The sequence below is a fragment of the Leptodactylus fuscus genome, chromosome 7 (assembly GCF_031893055.1).
Source record: "Leptodactylus fuscus isolate aLepFus1 chromosome 7, aLepFus1.hap2, whole genome shotgun sequence".
NCBI lineage: Eukaryota > Metazoa > Chordata > Amphibia > Anura > Leptodactylidae > Leptodactylus > Leptodactylus fuscus.
Genome location: NC_134271.1, coordinates 101,191,090 through 101,213,457, shown reverse-complemented (window position 1 = coordinate 101,213,457; position 22,368 = coordinate 101,191,090). Strand labels below are relative to the sequence as shown.

The 22,368-nt window shown below is 40.7% G+C and overlaps 2 protein-coding genes across 5 annotated transcripts in view; one reads left to right on the top strand and one right to left on the bottom strand.

Moving 5' to 3' along the window:
• KLC1 (kinesin light chain 1) overlaps positions 1-22,368 on the bottom strand; it is a 186,044-nt gene that overhangs the window by 21,249 nt on the left and 142,427 nt on the right. The window lies entirely within an intron of this gene.
• Positions 1-22,368, top strand: part of PPP1R13B (protein phosphatase 1 regulatory subunit 13B) — a 74,918-nt gene that overhangs the window by 21,686 nt on the left and 30,864 nt on the right. For 3 of the 4 annotated variants that reach the window (XM_075282644.1, XM_075282643.1, XM_075282645.1), the window contains exons 2-4: positions 7,591-7,738; positions 12,105-12,224; positions 15,626-15,687. In XM_075282644.1, coding sequence (XP_075138745.1) covers positions 7,591-7,738; positions 12,105-12,224; positions 15,626-15,687 — 330 coding nt within the window. Of the gene's footprint in view, positions 1-7,590; positions 7,739-12,104; positions 12,225-15,625; positions 15,688-19,365; positions 20,089-22,368 lie in introns of those variants that run through there. The other variant, XM_075282646.1, reaches the window with a different exon arrangement.

The window sequence follows — 22,368 nt, the reverse complement described above, 5'->3', positions numbered from 1 at the left end:
TCTTGTAGATGGCAACACTCGTCAACCAAAGTTAGGGAATGTGTTTGTGCATGCGTTGGACATGTACTCACAAAAATTTCAGCCATTTTGCACCAGCGGTTTTTTTTGACAGTCGTCGTAGTGTAGTGTACCACCGTCAAAGCTCTGTTGGCACAGTTTAGGTGCAGTAAATCAGAGATTTGGCACCGATTGATTACTGTGGATGAAACTTGGACACACCATTACACCCCAGAAACAAAAACACAGTCAAAACAGTGGACTAAACTGCGCCAACAGAGCTTTGCAAATGTTCATCTGAACACGTTTTTGGTCCAGAGGGAGCAATTGCAGCACCCAGTGCGCGGTCAGCTTTCTCATCCCTAAATTTTCAAACGATATGTGGCAAACACGTTCTTTCAATATGCTCCTAGCCTCTGCTATCTCTCTAACCTTCACTCGACGGTTCTCTAGCACTATTTGGTGAACTTTAGCAATGTTTTCGTTCGTGGTTGCAGTTTTTGGCTGTCCTGAACGTTCATCGTCAACCAAGCTGGTACGGCCACGTTTAAATTCAGCTGCCCAAAATTTGACGGTGGTACATGATGGTGCAGAGCCCCCGTACACAGCGTCCAACTCGTCTTTAATTTGCGAAGGCGTATTGCCTTTCAAAAACAAAAATCTAATGACCGCTCAATATTCGATTTTATGCATTTTCACAAAATCACTCGCATCGACTCACTACAATGACTATCAAAGAAAAACCGCTGGTGCAAAATGGCTGAAATTTTTGTGAGTACATTCCAACGTATGCGAGAACACATTTCCCAACTTTGGTTGACGAGTGTTGCCATCTACATGTGGAGGTCGGAAACTTTTCAGACTACCCTCGTATTGTTCAATTATTAAGATTGTATAATTACTTGGGTGTATAACTTGTTGTATATTTACTTTCACAGGAATTTAGGAATGTTATTAAATAAATGTTCTGTTCCTTTCACACCTTCACCTGTTTGTTGGTTGTTCTTGTTTGTTGGAGGACCAGAACAATGGACAGGTGTACCGTTACAACAGTGGATATGTATGGAGCCTGACGGACTCTATTGACTTTAATGGTATCCATTCTTCTTAAACTGATATCAGTGAATGAAAAAGTTGTACAATGATTTTTCCTATGGAGACTACGAAGCAGATGTGAACTTGGCCTAAGGCTGTGATATAAATCTGATCTAGACAACCATTTCTTCCAGAATTTTTCTTTTTCTTGGCCAGTCCTTCTCGTAAGAATCTTATACATTTGCTTCTATTTCTCATTGGTATCACCCAAAGGCTATGACTGTTCTGTCTTTTTTTTCCCCTCTCTTATGTTATCACACTAATTGGCTTTTTTACTAAGTTAGAGGAGCTTTGCTGGTCCTGTTTGATCATGACCTACTGACTCCACAGCCTGGCCAACTGCCGCAGATGAAATTATTCTGCTGTGTCCAAATTTCCCTATTTCTAAAGGCAGGAGGAGTCCTCCTTTAAGGGAATCAATAAAACTATTAATCACATGGTCACCAATCTAATTCAATTGTTTTCGTATAATATTACATTTACCTCAGACGCTAACGCCACCAGTGATAACTGTGTTTTAGATCTGTTTAGATCCATATCACTTGCCACATACAGACTCGTATCCAAAGCTTTCACCACCTCCACAAAGTCCCGCTCTCGTATTAGTTAATACTGATCCTGCAACAGTTGGAATTTTTTCCTTCGCTACCACAATTACGGAGAAATAATTTTGGTGCCTGATATGCTTTTTAGACTCTGACAGGTAGGCGAAGTCAGGCGGGAGCAAGCAAAGGGTGTGATTCTGATCTCTGACACTGCCTGTCTCTGACTTGCATCACTCCCCTTTTCCTTCTCCTGACTGACCTTGTCCACTTGATAGTACAGAACCTAAGTAGCATATCAGGCACCAAAACTATCAGCACTTATTGCTCAGGAATGGTGGAAGTTAGAGAAAAAAATATCAACTGTGCTGGAATCCGTGGATCAGTGCTTATTAACAGATGCTAAGAAGTGAAGGTGGTGAAAAGTTTTCTTTAAAGAGGACCTTTCACTACCTCCTCCAACTCTTTGCAGTTAGATCAGTGGAGCAGCACCGATTAAAGGGTGCAATCAGTATTTTTTCTCTCTAGTCCCCATCGTTACTGAGCGATTGGTGCAGTTAGTTTCAACACCCAATATGTTAATGAGGCTCTCTACTGTCAGGTGGGTGGTCCCACACTGTCTGCTCCATCCCAACACAACCCACCTAGAGAGCATAATCTGCATATTGGTGTTGAAACTAACTGCACCCATTGGTCAGCAACTGGCTACAGTCCACTGGAATAAGCGGTGCTGCACATATTCAAGGATTCAAAGCTTCAGAGATGGTGGAGGTTGTCAGATGCCCTCTTTAAGCCTTGGCACATATATTTTTACCGCACAGTGGATCTAATTTTAGTCATTAGTTATTGAAATGTTACTGCTGTCCTTATATATGTTGTTTCTGGCAAATTGGAAAGATGACGGCATAATACTTTCCTAATAAATAATTTCCAGCATATCCAGGTTTGGTCCTTTAAGACCATGTCTCCCTGGTTCAGCAGGATATGATTGTATTATATAGATCCTACACACAAAGCCTGAATGTTTTGTTAGGGCAAAGCCCCGCTCCTCCCCTCTTCCTTCCTGAAGCTGTCTCATCGCATTATTGTCCCGTGTAGTAATGCTGTCGGATGCAGAGGCGGAAGCATTCTGAGATTTCACAGCCAATGTTGCAGATCTGCACCTATGCTTAGTTTTCAGTCTGATCGCCATTGTAGTTCAGACATTGTACTACCAATACAATGAAACCTCCCCAAAAGATCACCTCATAGGGCTTGTTCACATGGGGCAAGAGGGGCCGGATTGTGATGCCGAATCCACCTCAGAATCTGCCCCCTCACAATGGAGGTCTATGTAGACCGCTAGCTTCCTTTTTCCGTGAGCGGTATGTTCCGGCTCACGGAATAAAGACACAAGCTGCCCTTTCTTCAAGCAGATTCCGCAGCTGATTCAGCCCCGGCGTCCACCTCGCGACAGCACCCTCTGGACTAGTCCCATTCATTTGAGCCTACTACAGAGGGGGAAGCCATGACAGTCGTGGCAGGCGCATTTTGGTCCAATTCTGATGCGGCTTCCTGCATCAGAATCAGGACCAAAATACGTGGTCCCGTGTCCCATGTGAACGAGGCCTTAGAGCTGACTTCCACTAGGTGTGACCATTTCACTTCCATCATACATCATGTATGTAACAGTCTTGTTTGACCACCCCTCTATACACTCTATACAAATTTTGGAGATCATATCCTATAAAGTTTTCAATGTAATTGTTAAATAATAAGTCACAGTTTGCAATGTCTTTATAGAAATCCATTAATGTATCAGCAGAAGCTGATAAGCCGTTATATAACAACTATACGGTAACCTAACAAGACCAAGAACAGAAGTTTGGTACATTCCTTGCCTCTGCTGTGACCACTGCTGGGAAAATGTATTATTGCCTGGGCACCATTCAGATGACTGTCCATCCCCCAAGGACAGCTAGTGTCGGCTCGGATAGGGGCTGCTTGTATAGAGCTGCGCTACGTTTTGGTTTGTTGAGGGGTGCAAGCAGCACTCTTCTCTCTGCATGATTTGTGAGGACACCGCGGAAAAAAGAAGTACCACCCCATTATAATCTATGGAGTCCATGTGGTTTCTTTAGGGGACATTCACACTTGCGCCTGGTGACCGCCCTGTGCCATCCCACTCTGTTTCCTCAGCTCCGAGAAATTGGAGAGGGGACAGCTTCCCGGTGAAAAGCTTTAAAACCCTTTCATTTGAATGGGTTTTTAAAGGTGATCACCGGTGTCCACCAGCAACCTCTCCACAGCGAAGCTGTCCCCCCTCTAATTTCTTGGGGCTGAGGGTGGAAACCTGGCAGAAAGGCATAAGGCAGACACCGAGCACGAGTGTGAATGCCCCTCAGCTAACCACTTTTTAATGCGTTCAGTATTTCATTTGGGGGTTCCCAAGCAGATTCCCCAAACGGAATACCGAACACAGATGTGAACCAGGCCTGAGTATTGAGGCTGCTGGATGAGCTGATCTGTGCGGGTTCCATGTGTCAGACCTCCACTGATCAAATATTGACGGAATTGAGACGCTTAGTATATTAAAAGGTTTCATCTATTGATACTTTGTGACTACCAGTGTATCCAATGTTAACATTAACGTTTAATGTCTGCACTGGTATTTACACTAGCCCTTTAAGATGAAGCACCTGCATGTGTTCCTCACATTTTCCTTGTCTGTGAAGAGGAAGCCCACGCTTCCAGGTCTTGGATGACTCCTTGTGTCTTGTGTTCTGGCAGCCGGGGGTGCACATTGTACACCAGAGCTCTCCTAGCGCTTGTTTGCCTAATTAGGCGAAGCATAATCCACCGTATCATCGAGCTGTCACATCCATGGCCTGCTTTGTGTCCTCATTGCTCCTTATCAGCGTTCATAGCCACACCGTCCTCCAAATACCAGCAGCAGTCTGAGAGCTCGCCTGCCGCCTGCACAGGTCTCATCCTTGAGATCTAGGGCTCATTGCTTTCCTTTAAATGATCCCCCTTTATCTGTGGACTTCCACATGAAGAACCTGTTTACCATGATCCTGCAGAGCCTCATAAATAAGCCAAAGGACAAGTCACTGCCACGGGAAAAGACTGGAACAAAATCGGCTAATAAGAAGGTGTTCCTGAAAAAGGTAGTGACGGGAAGGCAGGATTCTTATTACTACAGATGTAGCAGAACTGAGTTTGTTTTAATATTTCTTTTTATTTATCATTTATTCATCGTGGCAAGCTGCCATACCGTGACTTAACAATTCAGCACTGCTACATCTGCTTCCATTTTATGTAGAGCGATGGACAGTATAGTTATAGCTGGTAGATCTCGATGGATAATTGTATGATCAGTGCGGCAGCTTTTCTTTATGTCGGCTTCATTCTCAGTTTACGTTTGTTTACTGAGCGTGTTTGTTTTTGTGCATTTTAGTCTCTCCTCCCATATGTCAAGGTAACATATGGATTCATCTCCTAGAAATAAGCAGTGCATCCATGTGTGAATGACAAGTAGTACTATTTCCTGATTTCTCACTTTTGGATTTTGAGTTATTGTGACTACATTAGGCTTAGTTACTTTATTATTTACATTGTTTTGTATGTTTTTAGGGGGCTGTTATTTTGAAACAAATTGTTTTGCATCTGTTCACATTCATGTTGATGTATCATTGGGGTTTAGGGCCGGTGTTAGCTCTACCAATGTGTATGTTGACTAAAAAAGTGCTTTTTATAGGGTTTGCTTCAGAAATGCCAAGTTCTGTAGCCGATACTATCTGAAGAGATTTATCATAGGCTTTGATTTCTGTTTTATCAGGGAATAGTTTGCGAACACACCTGAATGATCTACGTATCTAAAGTTTCAACCGATTTTAAGTAGATTAATGTCTAAGTTAAAACATTTTAATTTTAAAATTTTGAAACCAGGTTAATACAGAGAAGTTGTGCAAGGAATAAACGTGATGGGAAACTTTTTGTAGATTCTGGGATTGCAAAGATTAAAAGATAGCCTACTGTTTTCTTCTGCGTACACAAATATAATGAATGTTTACTAAACAGAGTATATAGTACTAGCAATAACATTAAATATATATATATATATATATATATATATATATATATATATTTTTTTTTTTTTTTCATGAAGTTGGCAATAATCCACATATTCATCGTCCACATATATATTTCTGAGCTGCATCTTTCAACAACTTTTTTTTAAAACTTTTTAAAATTGTACGATATACTGCACATACATATATATTGCACATAAAACACTCTGTGGCAAATGTGGGTAGCCAGGGAGAGGGGAAACTTGGGATTTGATGGGGGGGTTGAAAAGAGTAAGTGGATACTATCTTATATCTTACAAGTACAGAGAGCAACATGCCACACCATTTTTATTGAAGGGCGCTAATTGAATACATGGAAATAAAGAAGGCTTTGTTCAGTTTGGTGACACATGAGAAGACGTCCTCTCCGGTGTCCTAGTTTTTGAGTCCAAAGTTGTTTCTGCACAGTCGATTAGAGACAAAAATAAACCTGCGGTAGATGTCACTTTGGACACTCAAGCATATGATCATTGTATACTCTTTATATCTGCAGGCATAAGTGTGTTCCTGTATGGTTCTTTAAGTTTAAGGTCTATTCATACATAGTAGCGAGTTCTTATTTTACTGCGATGTATGAATAGACCCTTCCAATCATCTACCTTTTACGTTGATATACTGTATGTCACCTATGTATGAGCTCAGCCCAGTATTCGTTGGTAGGCAGTGGTTTTCCACGTAGTTCATAAAGGTAGTAAAATCTAAGTTCACTCAAATCCAAAAGTCCAGCTAGGATTGAAGTATTATCCACATGGATCCTAGTGTGTTTACTGGGGTTTCCATGCCATATTAACCTTTCCTTGCTCATCCCTTCTTATCTTTTTACTTTGCAAATGGCCATATCACGTTCCATTTCCTAAGCCCACAATATACAAGTTCAACCTGGTGTAATGTTGTGTTGAGGACAAAATCTCATGTTATTGATAGACTATTCTGTGGGCTGTGGTGTCCTCTATTGTTTATGGGTAGATATATATGTGCACTGAGAGTTGAACGTTCTCATCCTCCATCCTGTTTGAGCAGCAAGAGCAGTGCTCCCTGGGCTGAAGCTCCGCCCTCAGTGCACCGACTGCCTAATTTGCATAAGGCTTTTAAGTTGTTTTTATCCAAATCTGCAAAACTGGCATATTTAATAAAGGTTAGTTACTTATCACAGTTACGGTATAATCACACAGGCTTTTTTTTTTTTTTTTTTATAGGCAGATTTTGAGGTGGAATCTGCTTCAAAAAACACCTCCCAACTCTCCCATTCATTTCAATGGTAATCTGTAGAATCTTGACATATTTTCAGATAGATTCTGATTTGCAAAGATTGGGAGCCAGACAAAAAAGCAAAGGCAGGCCTCGACATATTTATTATATCTCACACTGGTTTTCAAGCCCATGGGCGTGCGACCGATCTATGAAGAAGCCAGAGCCTCTTCATAGATTAGTCATGCCTTGCCCTTTAAGTCTTAATAAATCTGGCCAATTGTGTCTATCAAACATATTATTGTAATTTGTTAGGTTGGCCCAGAGTATGTATGTTTGCCTGGTACCTTGAAGACTCCTAAGCCTATGTAAGAGCTATAGACACAAAGTGATTTTTAGTAAATACCTGTCACAACGTTACTCAGTGAGAGAGAAATAGTTGTTTCTTATGTTGACATAGTCTTTAACATTCACTTTTAATATGTAAGTCCTAGATAAATACAGCTGGAAAATTCATGAACTACATTGTGGCCTGTGGGTGATATTGGCTACCGATAAATTGTTAGTTATTTTGTCACCCAGCTTTGTTGTCCAGTCAAAGCCAATCTTGACATCGCACCAATGTAACCAGTGCCTTGTGTCTCTCTCTCTTCCAGACAATATTAACAGTGTTTCTTAGCAACAATGAACAAATATTAACTGAAGTCCCAATAACTCCTGAGACAACGTGCAGAGATGTGGTGGAGTTCTGCAAGGAGCCTGGCGAAGGAGCGTGTCACCTGGCAGAAGTGTGGCGTGGGAATGGTAAGGCATCTTTGTAATTTTGCTGATATGTGAGTTAAAGCAAAACTGTTGTAAACTTAAAGGGGTTTTCTACTAGAGAAATGCTAGAATATTGTTAGGATATTTATTCTTAAGATAGCAATTTAAGACTGGCAGGGGTCTGGCTATTGAGAACCCTGAAAATCACCTCTTTTAATGTGACCACAGCTCCCAGCATTGCTTACATGTCGGTAGTCGCTGTACTTACTTGCCATCTCTTCCACATGTCAGCTATGATTTACTGCAGCGATGTTCCATACACTTGAATAGGACTCTACTACAGTGATGCACAACCACCCATATGAAAGAGATGGCAAGTGAGCATGCCAAGTAAACATTGCTGTGAGCCGCAGTCATGTAAAAACAGCTGATCTGTGTGGGTTCTGACAGTTGTCCCCCTGTCGGTCTAAAATTGATCACGTATCTTAAGGATAGGCAATTAATTTTATCAAAGTGGATAACTCCTCCACATCACAATAAAATCAACACTTTCCATTAGGACTTTAATGGGCGTTTGCATATATTCCCTCTCCCACCAAGCTCACACCTCGACCCAAAAGTAACTAAGCCAACTGGCTTGTAATGTCTCTGCAAAAGATAGATAGAAAACTACCACAATTGTAACTAACGGTAGAAAAAAAAGGCAATTATTTGCATCATCACACGGCCTGGAGCTTATCTGCCCGAGCCTCGTCCCATGGATTTAGCAGCAGAATCCGCAGATAGATTGAGCAGGACACTAAATAAAAAAAAACCCCAAAAAACTAAACAAACAAACCAATTCTAGGTGCCATATAGAGATGCTGGTGAGGCAGAGTCTACCTCTGTCAGCTGTAAATTCCTTTGTGTGAACTTAGCCTTGACATGGTTATATTGTATTATACAGTTGCTGGTATCTTGGTTCTGGTAAACCTGGAAAGCAAAATTGATGGACGGTGGCTCAACTGATGAAGTAGAGTGAGGTTTGCCAGGGAAAGTAGGAATTTCATAGTCATCCTGGTGGCTTTACTAGAGGAAGCTGAGCTGGATTACAGCTCCTTCACACAACAGTGCCGTGCACTTGGCCATGAGAAAGTACTTTCTTCACCACTGAGTATTCACCTGATGGCAATCCATCTTCACAGATACCTCTTAGACTTCAGTCTATTGATGGATCTGTGAAATCGGCTCAAAAAACGTGTTCTATTTTTTCTTGGATCTGTCACATGGACCATTAAGGTAATGCTCATGTGAATAGATCCATTAAAGTCTATGGGGCCAATTGTGAAGTGTGTTTTCAGGAGTCTTACTTAAGACTGTGTGTAGATGATAATAAAACATACGGTAGGCACGCTGTAGCTCTTTATCATGGTAAACACATGGTACACCCTTGCGTAATAACACACACCATTTCTCACCCAGGTGCACCTCCTTATTGTTAGCGTGTCAGGTGGATTACTACAATTGTAGATATTTCTGCAACAAATCCACTGCATATTGACTATAAATTGGATTGGAGGTCCATTCTTCCTAACTGATATAGTCAGAAATGTTGGGCTTGCAGCAATGATGGGAACTTGGTTTTACACTTTATGTAGTAACTTCAAAAGGGACTGGTCAAGCTGCCTCTTATCTTTAGGATAAGTGATAGGTGTTGGGTGAGGTTCTGGCTGCTGGGACCCCCACAGATGACAAGAACTGAGGTAGTGAGGCCACTGTGTGAATCGAGGAGCTGTCACACATGTACGCTGCTACTCCATTGAACTCTACAGGAGTAGAATAGGCAGTGTGCACCTGCTGCTCCATTCACATAGGGTATTTGAGACCCGTTTATGCAATTTATGGAGGAGCCAGTGGTCAGGCCCTCCACCGATCACACACTTATTCTGTGGATAGGTCATAAGGTGTTCTAGTCGCCCAATTCTTATAACTGTAGTTGTCTTTTAGTACATGGCAGTTTTGTCATAGTTACTTAGCTGCTGTTGTCTGACCCATTTATCGCTGCTGAATAATTTTTCTGTTCCAAATAACAATTTGGATGAATAACATCTAATAATTCCTGCTCTGCTGCATGTAGAATAAGGGACACTTTATCTAACAGGATTGGATAGGCACGGCACCATGCGGCCCCCTGTCTTCCCCCTCCTCTGGAGGCATTTAATGCTTTTTAAAGTTTGTCAGTGCTGCAGGCTCCGGCTTCCAGATGTTTGCTGCTGAAATGCATTAGCGCGCACGTCGCTTCTGAGCACACGAGCTGCTTCCTGACAGAACCTTTAAAAAATCATAAACGCAACAGCGTTGACTCATATATTTTTGCCTATTTTTCTTCCCCCTCTTTGCCGTCCTGATGACTCATTCTGGTAATGGTTTTTGAACCTAATAAATACTGTTGCAGGCTCTGTTGCTCATCGTGCCCAGACAGCTGTTAATGTTTGCGATAAGCGGAGACAGTCAAGGTCACCAAAGACATTTACTTTACAGTCAACTCCATGTTTTATTATTAATACAGCAAACTTACAAGAGGAGATGTCCCTGGTTTTCATCTTCCTCATCCTTACTCGCACCACTCTGTACCAGCACAATAATTTTTTTTTTTAAAAACCCTTTGATCGACCATCCTGCTCTATCTTGTATAGAGAGTGCAGCGAGTGGAAAAAGTATAAAGCATTCTTAGAGACAATACTGTAAAAATAAATCTGATATCAATTTACAGGGAAAATTTCTTAAAATGAATTTGTCAGAAAAAAGAAAAAATTATCACTATTTCACTAGTATTTTGCAATATTTCTTCATGGCTGGGGTCCCTGCCATATCTGTGTATCGTATTGCATGAGGACCTGTTGTCTCAGTGACTGCTGCCCACTTTAGTGAAGTCATGTGACCGGTTAGATTGCAGTCGTATAAATGTGTGCTATTGGGACCTAGAAATCCCCTATGAAAGTTTTCTAAAGAAGGAAGATAGGCACATTGATTATAAAAAAATGGGTATGGTATGCAGCAGCTGCTGGAAAATTTCAAAAATGAAAATGGTCGTAGTTGTTGGGTGCAGTAGATGCTGGGAAGGGGAGGGGGTGGGTTTTTTTTTTTTTTTTTTCTTCCCCCCCACTTGGAATTCAGCCTTGCTGACTATAGGGTATCTGCAGTGCTCCTATTAACCCCTTTCCGACAGAACAGGAGCACTGCAGATCCCCTATATTCAGTAGACCGGGCACTTTCAGACACAGGGATACCTAATGTGTATGTGTTTCACAGTCATTTTCTACTTTTATATGTATTCTAGGGAAAGGAGGGATTTACAACTTTTATTTACTTTATTTTTTTTATTATATTTTTTAAAGCTTCTTTTTTTTCACTATTTTATGGGAGATTCTATTCTATACATTACTATTGCGGCTGGTCATAGACCCCCCCCCCCAAAAAAAAAAAAAAAAAAAAAAAAAAAAATTATTTTTTTTTGCTTGACTCATAACTTGACTCATAAGCCGAGGGGGGCTTTTTCAGCACAAAAGGTCATTCTCAATTTTACACTAGGTCATTCTCCTGTAGATTACTGTAACTTGCTATTAGGCAGTCTACCCTTATTCAGTCTGGCAACAGCCATACTCCCCTCTCTTCCCACTATTGATACCTCTGCCTTGTGTCGATCATTGCACCTTCTATATCTCCTTCATCTCTGTCAGAGCACAAGCAAGGTACACGAACATCCTTCATAATCCAAACATCTCTCGTGACTTTGCTCATGCTGTACAAGGTCTCTGGAATGTGCTACCGCGGGCAATAAGATTAATTCCTAATAGTCATCATTTTAAGGGAATTTTTTGACAGACTTGTCACTTTTTATAAATTGACATCAGATCTCTTGTGTTCTGGACGTCACTCTTATTGTTTCAAGTGTAAAGTAGTGTATTAGTCTGTAATATCTGACTCATGTACGCGCTGAATTATAAGGGACTACACAATATGTTGCTGCTATATAAATAAAGATTATTGTTCTCAGGGTTTTGAAATCTCTAGATTTAGGTTTAAAAAGGAAAAATGGTAAAGGGCCTTTTTGGTATCTCTCTCGTTGTTTCTATGTGCGAGCAAACATGATGTCTGTTGAGAAACAATAGGCGACGATGACAGCCATGTGGGCCAATTTTTGGTGGTTCTGTCCGATGCTGTCACCTGACATGTCTTCACAAAGGACCTTTCAAAAGTAAAAGCTGACCTTTGGGTAAATCATGAGCAAAGTGCATTTATGTGGTCTGTTTATGAAACTCAAAATGGATGTGTAGAGAATAATGGACTCTGCGAGCTTATACTTGTTTTGTAATGAAACGCGCAAGTTCTACAAATATTTCATTACAATTCTTTTTGTTTTGTATAGAACGACCTTTACCCTTTGATCACCTGATGTTTGAGCACTTGCAGAAGTGGGGTCCTCGAAGGGAGGAGGTGAAGTTCTTTCTACGTCATGAGGATTTTCCAGTGGAAAGCAATGAGCAGGGTAGGTATTATAGTAGTAGTATTGATTGGTGGGTTTTTCGGCGTCAATGGGATTTGCACTAGCTGTTTATGACTCCACAAACTAGGACGAAACACTGCAATACTTTCTAATAAACCTGAACTAGAGCACCAGGATATTCCTCCGTGAAATACTCATAGCTAGGAAGGCTATGGCATTATGTTTGATGGCGGATCGCCCTCCATCTCTTTCACAATTCTGGTCTCTAGTTAACAAAATGGTCTCATATGAGAAGATTGTATGTAAGAATAGACAATGTTTACAGAAATTCACCAGCAGTGGGGTCTGTGGTGTATTGTCATCCATTTGTTCCCTGCAGTCGGTCCTCTGTATGGTCCTCTAGTCTCTCTAAACTAAGGGTGAATCCACCTCAAAGTCTGCCTCATTCATTTCGGTGGGAGTCAGTAGCAGATTTTTTTCCTCTAGCTCATTTTGTCAGAGGAAAAAAAAAAAAGGGCGGGGGCATTTCCTATGTTATGGTGGAAAAAAATATTACGTTGTGCAGTTTTTTTTTTGTGTGTTTTAAAGTGAAGTTTGCTGGTCCATACCGTGTGCTGGAGTAAAAAAAACTGTGACCAAAAACCACATAAAAAATATTTAAAAAAATGTCCAAAAGAGTTTTCTAATTCCTGAAGCAGATTTTTTTCAGCTTCCAAAAAATTGTGTGAACATATCCTAACTCTGTAACATCAATGCTATGTATAATATTTGGAATTGCTCCTGAATTACCTTTCTTGTTTATGTAAATTAAGGTCCTAACATCGTGCTGATTTTGAAGTGGATTCTGCTTCAAATTCAGGAGCAGATTCTGCCTCCTATTATTTTCAAACTGAGGTGGAGATCAAGGCAGGACACTGAAAAAATGTGTCCTGCTCCAGTTTTATACCACTTGCTTTGGCAGTGTTTTGAAAGCTGAAAGTCTCGGCATTCATATCCTACTGATACTGTAGTTCTAGCTGGAACTGAAACTGAAAAATGACTAATAAAATACTATTAAAAAAAGATAAAAAGTACAATAAGTTTAATATAGTCTATTACAAAAATGTTCAGCAAACCTCTCTCTTCACAATAGTCAAAAAAGTGATATAACAGTTACACTTACAGGGGTTACAAGGGTTTGTCTGAGATTAGTATAATATGGCTGCTCTCTTCTAAAACCTGTGCCACTCTTGCCCATGACCATGTTTAGCATTGCAGATCTGCCTCAAGTATTTGTCTGGTGATGTTCTGAAATACTACAAAGTTCCTGACACTGTCTCTGGAAGAATAACGCCATGTTTTTCTCCACTCATCCTAACCTTATATTTACATAGTTAAAGGGGTTGTCCAAGATTAGAAATACATGTCAGTGTTCTTCCAAAAACAACGCCACACCTGTCCATGGGCTGTATTGATATTGAAGTGAATGAAGCTAAACTGCAATACATCATGCAGTCCCTGGTCATGTGCACTGTTTTTGTAAGAAAGCAGCCACGTATTGACTTATGGTAAATCTTTCTGGCACCCTTCTCTATTGGTGCCATGCTTGTTATTTTATAAACTTGTCTTGTGATGAATGGTGCATTTATGTTCTAGCTTCCTGGAAATTTGGAGTCTCTCCAGTCAGTAAGAGTAGTAGCTCTGTGTGCGTCACAATGCCCCCGAACAGGAATGCAAGCTTTTGTTGTACTCTCTGCCCTGGCTGGCTGCCAACATACTTTATTATCATGACACTTTAACACTTGATGTATAGCAGAACTCGCGCCAGGCCACTGTGCACTTGGTGCCACTTTTATGGCTTGTACCATTAGTTGAACTGCGCTATGAAGATAATCTGTTTATACTGGCTGTTACTATATTTGTTTATCTAAACACTTTCTTGTGTAAACTCCAGGTTGTCACGTGAAATGGAAATAAGCATTGCATTAATGGAAAGATCCAGCTACAATTAAAAAGAAACAAATCAGCAGAAGTATTAAAAAAAAAAAAAAAAAAAAAAAAAAAAATTCTTCCATGATGCAATATGAAGTAGGGATCCTATCATTCAGACACAAATTTTTCTAGGTACCACATCGGAATAGCCTTAAGAAAGGCTATTCTCCTCCTAACTTTCGTCGTCTCCTCCACGCCGCCGTTCACCTACAATCCCAGTTCTTGTCAGTATGCAAATTAGCTCTCTCGCAGCACTGGGGGCGGGCCCCAGCACTCAGACAGCACTGGGGGCCTCCTCAATGCTGCCAGAGAACTCTCTTCAGCGCTGCCTTCATCTTCTTCAGCAGCATCATCTTCAGCCTCTTCTTCCGGCAGTGGCTTGTAACTTCTAGGCCTCGGGCCTTGGGCAGAGGAGACTGCGCATGTCCACAGGCCACGAGGCAATGGCCGCTTGCACAGTATTGTAAGCGACCCAGTGCTGCGAGAGAGCTAATTTGCATACCGACAAGAACCGGGATTGTAGGCGAACGGCTGCGCAGAGAAGACGGCGAAAGGTAGGAGAAGAATAGCCTTTCTTAAGGCTATTCCGACGTAGTACCTAGAAAAATTTGTGTCTGAGTGATAGGATCCCTTTAAATTGGAACGGCCATAAGTATCACATTGGGAGCAACCATATTGTAGTATGGCCACTACACAGTGTACGGAGCCACCTGCCTCTAGCTTTGTACACTGTGCTGAGGCTATACAACCAACATGACCTCAAAGGAACATCAAAAGTACTAGAACATACCATATTCCTTCTGTATGGGTCACATCGTAATAATGTATTCCTATAGCCAAAATAAACTGGACAAAACTTAAAAGCAAGGAGGAATACTCAGTATAAAAACATACATATTATTACAAATGATTAAAAACTTGGGAAGGATAATTACCAACAGACAAGAAGGGAGTCTGCTCCTACACAGGCATAAAGGGAATGCAAAGGTAGCACAATGTTCATAAACGTACAGAATTAGTGTAATGTATCAACCTATCTGCACCTCTGCCTATAGTTAATGAGTACAATATATACCAAGAGCTACTCAGTATGAATCAACATAAAAGTCACAAGTGTAACTAGCTCAGGTAAAAAAATATGGTGATATCAAATAATAGCAGAGATACCAGGTATAGTACATAAATATACTAAGATCTATACGATAATTGACTAGTACAGTGCTGAGGCTGATTGATGGGGGACCAAGTGTATCAATCCACCAATGATCTGATATTAATGATCTATTGCAAGCTAGTACACCCTTTCAACAACATGAACAAATTTAAGATGGTAGAACTCCATCAGAGAAACTGGGACTTTTTCCTTCTTTTTTTAGGTGTTGTGTTCCTTTAAAAGTTTTGTATTCCAGAAGTATCTTTTGCAGATCACTTCATTCAGTCTTATATCCCAAACTCTTTTTCTTTCTTTTTAGCTGCTCGTCAGGCTCCAAACCAGAGGAACGGGCTCACAGGCGAGAAACGTCTTGAAAATGGGGTATGACATGTTCTGATTATACGGTTGTATTACATAATGTATCTCCTGTCTGGTATCATTGGTGCAGAAATAATAACATAAAGGTTTAAATAGATAACCACCATGGTGTGCTGGGTCTGCAGGTTGGACTTTGCAGCCATCCTTTTCTTTTTTCACTTCTACTTTTCAATGTATAATTGTTTTTTTTTTTTTCAATGAGCTGGACCCTCTCATGATATGTCCAGAATAATATTAGCTGTATTTCTTCATGTAGAGGAAAAATTTTGACTTGGCTTGGGATCTTCTTGTTTACAGTCAGGAAAGACTTCCTATAATATCCTGGTTCTTAGGTTTCTTTTCCTCTTCCCATTCTTTTCTTCCTCTTTCTTGGAGAATTGAGTGATGATCAGCCTTAGTGTTAGGTTGCCAGAGCACACTGAAACCTGTAGTTTTGCAGAAGCTGGAGAATCACAGGTAATAGACCACTGCTGTATCACTTGTATCAGTGCCGGGTACATCTCTTGACTTGCAGTATGTGCCAATATATGTCACTTTATGCTATACAGAGTTGCATATATCTTGCTAGAAGAGGGAGTATCTCCTGGTTCTTAAAATATACACCCCCGCAGTGTGAACATAGTCTTAAAGTGGTTATCCCACTAAAGCCATTTTATGGTATATATACAGAATATTCCTTGAATGTCTGATAGGTGGGGATGTTTTTATCTTTCCATAACTGCCATAGACATGAATAGAAAGAGGCGGGGGGTCAAGAGAACCATGTTTACCTGATAGGTTGGTGTCCCAGACAAAGCCTTTGTCTTTACCCTGTGTATCAGTCTTCATTTTCTATTTGGCGATGCTTCTGCAATACAAGAAGAGCCACTAGCACCCTGTGAATTAAGAGGAGACAATGGTCTCTATTGTTTCCACGTGATATCTCGGGCCATGCCTGCATTTACGCAGGTGTTTAGCTCTGGCCTGCTGCTTCCAGAGCACGTAGAGAAGTCTCACGTCTATGTGGGTGCATGGGCTGAAGGTAGTATGCTGTAGCTTACCACTTGTTCAAAGGCCTGTGCGGCCAGAGACAGCAGGCAAAGCAGTCACGTGCGTATTGCAGGTTTACATTGGCATCAACGCTGCTTGAATTGGGAAATCAATGCCAGGTGTATAATACAGAATCATTAGTAAGTTGCATAACTTCATAAACCATATGCCCTTACTATGTGGTTAGAAAGTGACGATAACTTTTCCCTTAAATGTGTACATGTTGTTCTCTGCATCTGTCCGTCTGACATGGCATTGGATCATGGTATTTTGTAGACTGGTAATTTTGACAATGCATGTTAGTACCTGCCACGCATCTGCCACCCATGAAGAGCACACTGATCTCTTTTGTTCATGGTTTCCCACCGACATTAAGCTGTTTTCTGCAAAATGTGTATGTGCTTTATTTACTGCTTGGCTTCCAGATTCTGTACCAGATTATAATGATAGTTCTGTGCTGTATAATTTAGAGGGATTAGTGGGGGCAAACAAAAATATAATGGAAAATCTGTGCCTCTTAGAATAGGCTCCTGTCGCCTCATGGGTGCCCCCAAATGAAAAAGCGTAAGAGGGAATGCCTGGCACCAGTGCCATCTTAGTTCTTGGGCTTTTCAGCAAGACCTATAGCAGTAACAAAATTCTTCTCATAGGCTTCATATACGAGTATAGTTGACTGCTTTGTCTGCAAAGTAGAAAGGTATATCCTGAGGCCTCATGCACACGACTGAGTGCGCAAGCTGAATGGGCCTTTTTTTTAAAAAAAAAAAAATGGAAAGCACTTGGATGACAACTAAGTGCCTTCTGTATTTCATTCATTCCTATGGGGGGGGGGATTCAGTCTTGTTCCAATCTGATATCATGGAGCAGCATAGGACCTGCCCTATAGTTATCAGATCTGAATCCTGCAGGAACGGCGCACTCAGTTGTGTGCATGAAGCATAAGTATTCAGGCTAAATGGGATTAAACATGTTAGTTGCACATTCCACTTACCATGTGACATCTGATGTTCATTTAGTAACAGGATGATATGACCTAGGACATACTCCAATCAGCCATAACATTAAAGTCACCATGCAGCTCAATGCGCAGCAAGCTGTGATCCACTCTGACAACTGTTCTGACACCTTTCTGTCTTAGCCCATAGTAACTTTTTCGTCTGTAGTTTGTGCTGTAGTAGTTGTTCTGTACAGTTAGAGCAGATAGGATAGCCTTCACTATCATTGAGCCCTGGACACCCATGACTGATTTATCAGTTCTCCTTCTTTGGAGCACTTTTGGTAGATACTAACCCCGGCATCTCAGGAACAAACCACCAGATCTTCCATTTTGCAGATACTGTGACCCAGTCATGTAGCACCCCCATCATCTTCAATAGCAACTGCCTCATATATCCCAGCTCAGGTAACATTGTCCTGAGATAATCACTTCTCGTGGTATTAATGTTATGGCTGATCAGGGTACGGCACATTCTTGGGCTATCTGAATATTAGTAATTATTGTGGTGCTAGTGAAAAATGACTTCACTTCTCACTTGTCTTACTTGGCTACCTGTCCCTAGGTGAGCTCATGTGGTCAATAAAGTGAAAAAAACACCACTCTAGTAGACGAAACAGAAAAATGGCGGAGATGCTCTTACCCAGAAACATACTGCTGTAGTGAGAAATCCTATATAAACAATGCTAAGCCATGGCCACAGCTAAACACGGCATCCTGCCACAAATCCTCTAATCCTGTTAGTCAATGAATAGTAGGGGTGACATTATATGTGGTGAAGGTGTGTGTGCGGGGGGTGACATATGCGGTAGGGGGTGACCTTATACAATATGTGGTGGGGGGGGTGACACTATATTTGGTAGAGGGGGGTCACATGACTAATAATTTGTAGTTTTATTGATGAGAAGAATATATGATGATAATCTGTAAAAAGACATGGGAACTGTCTGTGTGGCTCACAAAAAAAAATGAAGCTGTTATTGTGTGACTGGTTTCTAATGTTTACTTCACCATGTTTAGTCATTCAGGTTGTATATGTTGGGGTAGGCTGAAGACCTGGGGAATGCAGCTTTCTGAATTCACTAGTCCCACCAGTCCTGAAGTGCTTTAAGTGGCTACAAAAATGTCTGCAGTGGTCCCTTTTAGCTGAGTGAGGTTTGCAGAAATCCTAGAGGCTCATGGGGTCTGATATATGAATAGTAGTGTAGATAAACCTTACCGCTATTCATGTCAGGTGAGGCCGGTGCATTCATCTTGTGCTAGACACATGACACTTGGAGTCTGTTTGCTCAGTATGTGCAGCTCTTTCATGCCTCATATAGTAATGTGTGAAGGAAGTCATCCTGAGGTTATCTCTATATTAACAAGAGGCTAAGAATGCATTTGCTAATGTAATTGTTAGAGAGTCTATCCTCAGAACCCAGTATATCAACCCAGATTTTGCTGTTGTTTTTTTTTTTTTTGGAGTCAAAGCCAAGAGTGGATTGAGCAGATGGTAGAAGTATAACAACTTCTTATATATTTCCTATTTCTGGCTTTGGCTTTAAAAAAAGGCAGCAAAATCTGCAACAAAAAAAGCGTTTCTGCAACATGGGGCCTTAGTCTAAAGTCGCGTCAAATCTGAAGCCAGTGCAATGTTCCTGTCCAAAAATAGCCTTTACAGATCACCTGCACTTCTATAACCTATGAGTCATGGAAGCATCGCTGCCGTCCCTCTTCCCTTATTTCCTTAAATTAACGTCAAGTCGTGGATTAGTGAGCGCAGCGCGTCCTGTCCCTGGAGCCTATTTGTACATGTTTAAAATTCATTTAGTACAGATCTCTCTAGATAAATGCAAATGCTGTGTAAAGGGAAGGTGCCCGCTTATTACCAGCGGAGATGAGGGCATGGGTGGGGGACGTGATGTGCTGCATGCAGACCTCGCGCTGCAAGTACAGAGTGTGCAGGACATGACGCTGATGGGAGCTGACAGCTAGCTTGATCTTGCCTCGATTAGGTGTCTGACTGCTGGCAAAATCCACTAGTCTTTTCCATTCACTGACTGCTGATCCACGCACAAGGACAGCTTTTCATATTGATAAAGCAGTGCGCCAATGGGCCGGGCGCCACACACTGTGAAATTACAATTTACTTATTCTAGAGTTCAGCTCTGGAGCACTGACGACTATTTATATGTCATTTCTTCCTTCCTGCTCCAAATACTTTGATGATATATATATATTTTTTCAATCAAACCTCCTTTGGGATAACAATAGCTTAAAATAATATCTGTGTTATGGAACTGACCCACTTGGAGAGCATTAAGGAGATCGCCTCGAATGGAGAATTCAGCAAGATCAAGGTGTCCTCCTATACCGTCACATGGGGGAGCGTCACAACGGTAACGGAAAAGTCTTATAGCCAATATCAGTCTTTGCTATCTATTGAATATATAGCGATAAAGATACACTTTTTATATAAAAAATATTTTTTTTCGATAGGACTGCAAATAGGCATTCTGCATTATCCATGACATTATCCATCCATTAAGCCCATGACTGGCTGTACGATATGTGTGATACACTATTAGGATTGTCATTATGTCTTATGTGCCTAGTGATTTACGTTGTGTTTCTAGTGATATAGTAAAAGATTTTTATATTTTAGATCTTTTATTTTTGTTCATTGATAATGCTTTTCTGCAACTAGTAAGTTACTTCTATATTTTAGAGATTTAATCTTGTACTTTGTATGTTTTGCTTCTAATTTATTATGGTAATTATATTGAGTTCTATCTAATTATGGGATAATCTAATTCCATGTCTGTATTGAAAGCCAATTGATCTGTCTGTCTATCTTTACATATTTATCCCTCCAGTGACCCAACAAATATTTGACTTTTTTTCTTTGCACCCTTGAGTTGGGCAGCAAAATCCATCCTGGATAATCTGGCCCAGCGGATTAAAAGCAGCAAATGAATTGTGCAGTAATCTAGTATAAATGTCTGATAACCTATTAGTAGTGGTTTGTACATCATATTGGTACATACAATAGATTTACTTTAAAAGCATTCTGTGCCGCTTGACTCTGCTTCATGTTTCTAGATATGTGTGTTGTGTGGAGCCACGTTGCTAGGTGTTTATCTACAGAGAGGTGTGACTGGAAATATTTCAATGTGTGCGTGTTTTTTTGTTTTTTTTTTAATTCCCCCCACTGTTCCTACAGTTTATGCATATATCAAAGTTATATGCATGTAAATGAATATATAAGTAATCATAAAAACTGTTACAATTCAGATGTATAGTTCCCCTGTAGATACAGATGGATACTCGGTCAGAACAATGAATCTTTTGCCATAAATCAATGTAAAAAAGGGACTTCTATCAGAAGAGTTTGCAGCCCGTGTTAAATGGGAGGAAGTGACAGTGTTACATTGATAGACACTATAACAATATAAGGAAGCTGAATAGTAAAGCCTTTGTTTCCTCGGTCTCTGGTTTAGGCTGTTGATTATTTGATGTTGTGGAGGAATACATTTATTGGAATCTAAATGATACATGATCTTATACAATACTACCATTTACTATCGCTGAACCTTTTTATATGTGAATACCGCAAGCATTGGTTGATCCTTGGCATTACCTTTGCATATTTAATGCATTTTCTTGTGAATTCTGGCACATAACCCCTCCGTTTTTTTAAAGGATGACAACTTAAAACGGAGTATTGGTTCTGGCAAAGGGAGAGAAAGAAAATGCAAGGTTTTCCTATAATCTCAGTTTTGGAATCCATTTCCATACTTATGGACCACCTTGTAGTAAAATAAGCAGCCTTGTATGAAAATAGTCACGTCAGAACATTAATCCCCTTCACAGATATCTTCCTCTATCTGAGGCAGAGGGTGAAAACACTTGAACATAACCTGTAATTTCTTGTCTGCCAAGCAAACACTTTTTAGCTTTAAATAACTTCTTAAGACGCTCAGGGCTTAAAATTATATCTCCACTTTATTGTAGCGGATTACATTATGTTAGAAGCAACAATTCTGTCATGTTTTGAGCAAAATATTTTTTCACTTGTGGTAAATGGTGTAACTGTTTTTATAGAGGATGACTTAGGCCAGTTATGCTGTCCTGTCTCGGGAGGTGCTGACACTCTTCTCAGACCTAGCAAATATGGAGAGTTGTGTCCCTTACGTACGGACAGTTCGACTGAATACAGGGTAAGAAGCAGCGAAACCACTGACTGACCTCTCTATTTTACTTTAGCCTTACTCACGCTTAGGGCTAGTTCACACGGGGACATGGAGGAGGATTTTGACAGCGGAATCCACATCATAATCCTCTTCCATACAATGTTAGGGTCCATTCACACGGAGGAAAATGGCGCTTTATTTGGCACTGAATTTTCAGCGCTGAAAAAAGTCTACCATTGACTTCAATGGGTTTTGCTAGCTTTTTTTCGCTAGCGGAAAAAAAAAAAAAAAAGCTAGCAGCACTCATTGAAGTCATTTGGAGGCTTTTTTGTCAGCGCTGAAAATTCAGCGCCATATAAAGCGCCATTTTCCTCCATGTGAATGGACCCTTAGGCTATGTAGACTGCTAGCTTTGACCTAGTCTATGTAGACTTCTAGCGACATGACCTTTCTTCAGGCGTTTTCTGCCTGAAGAAAGCAATAGAA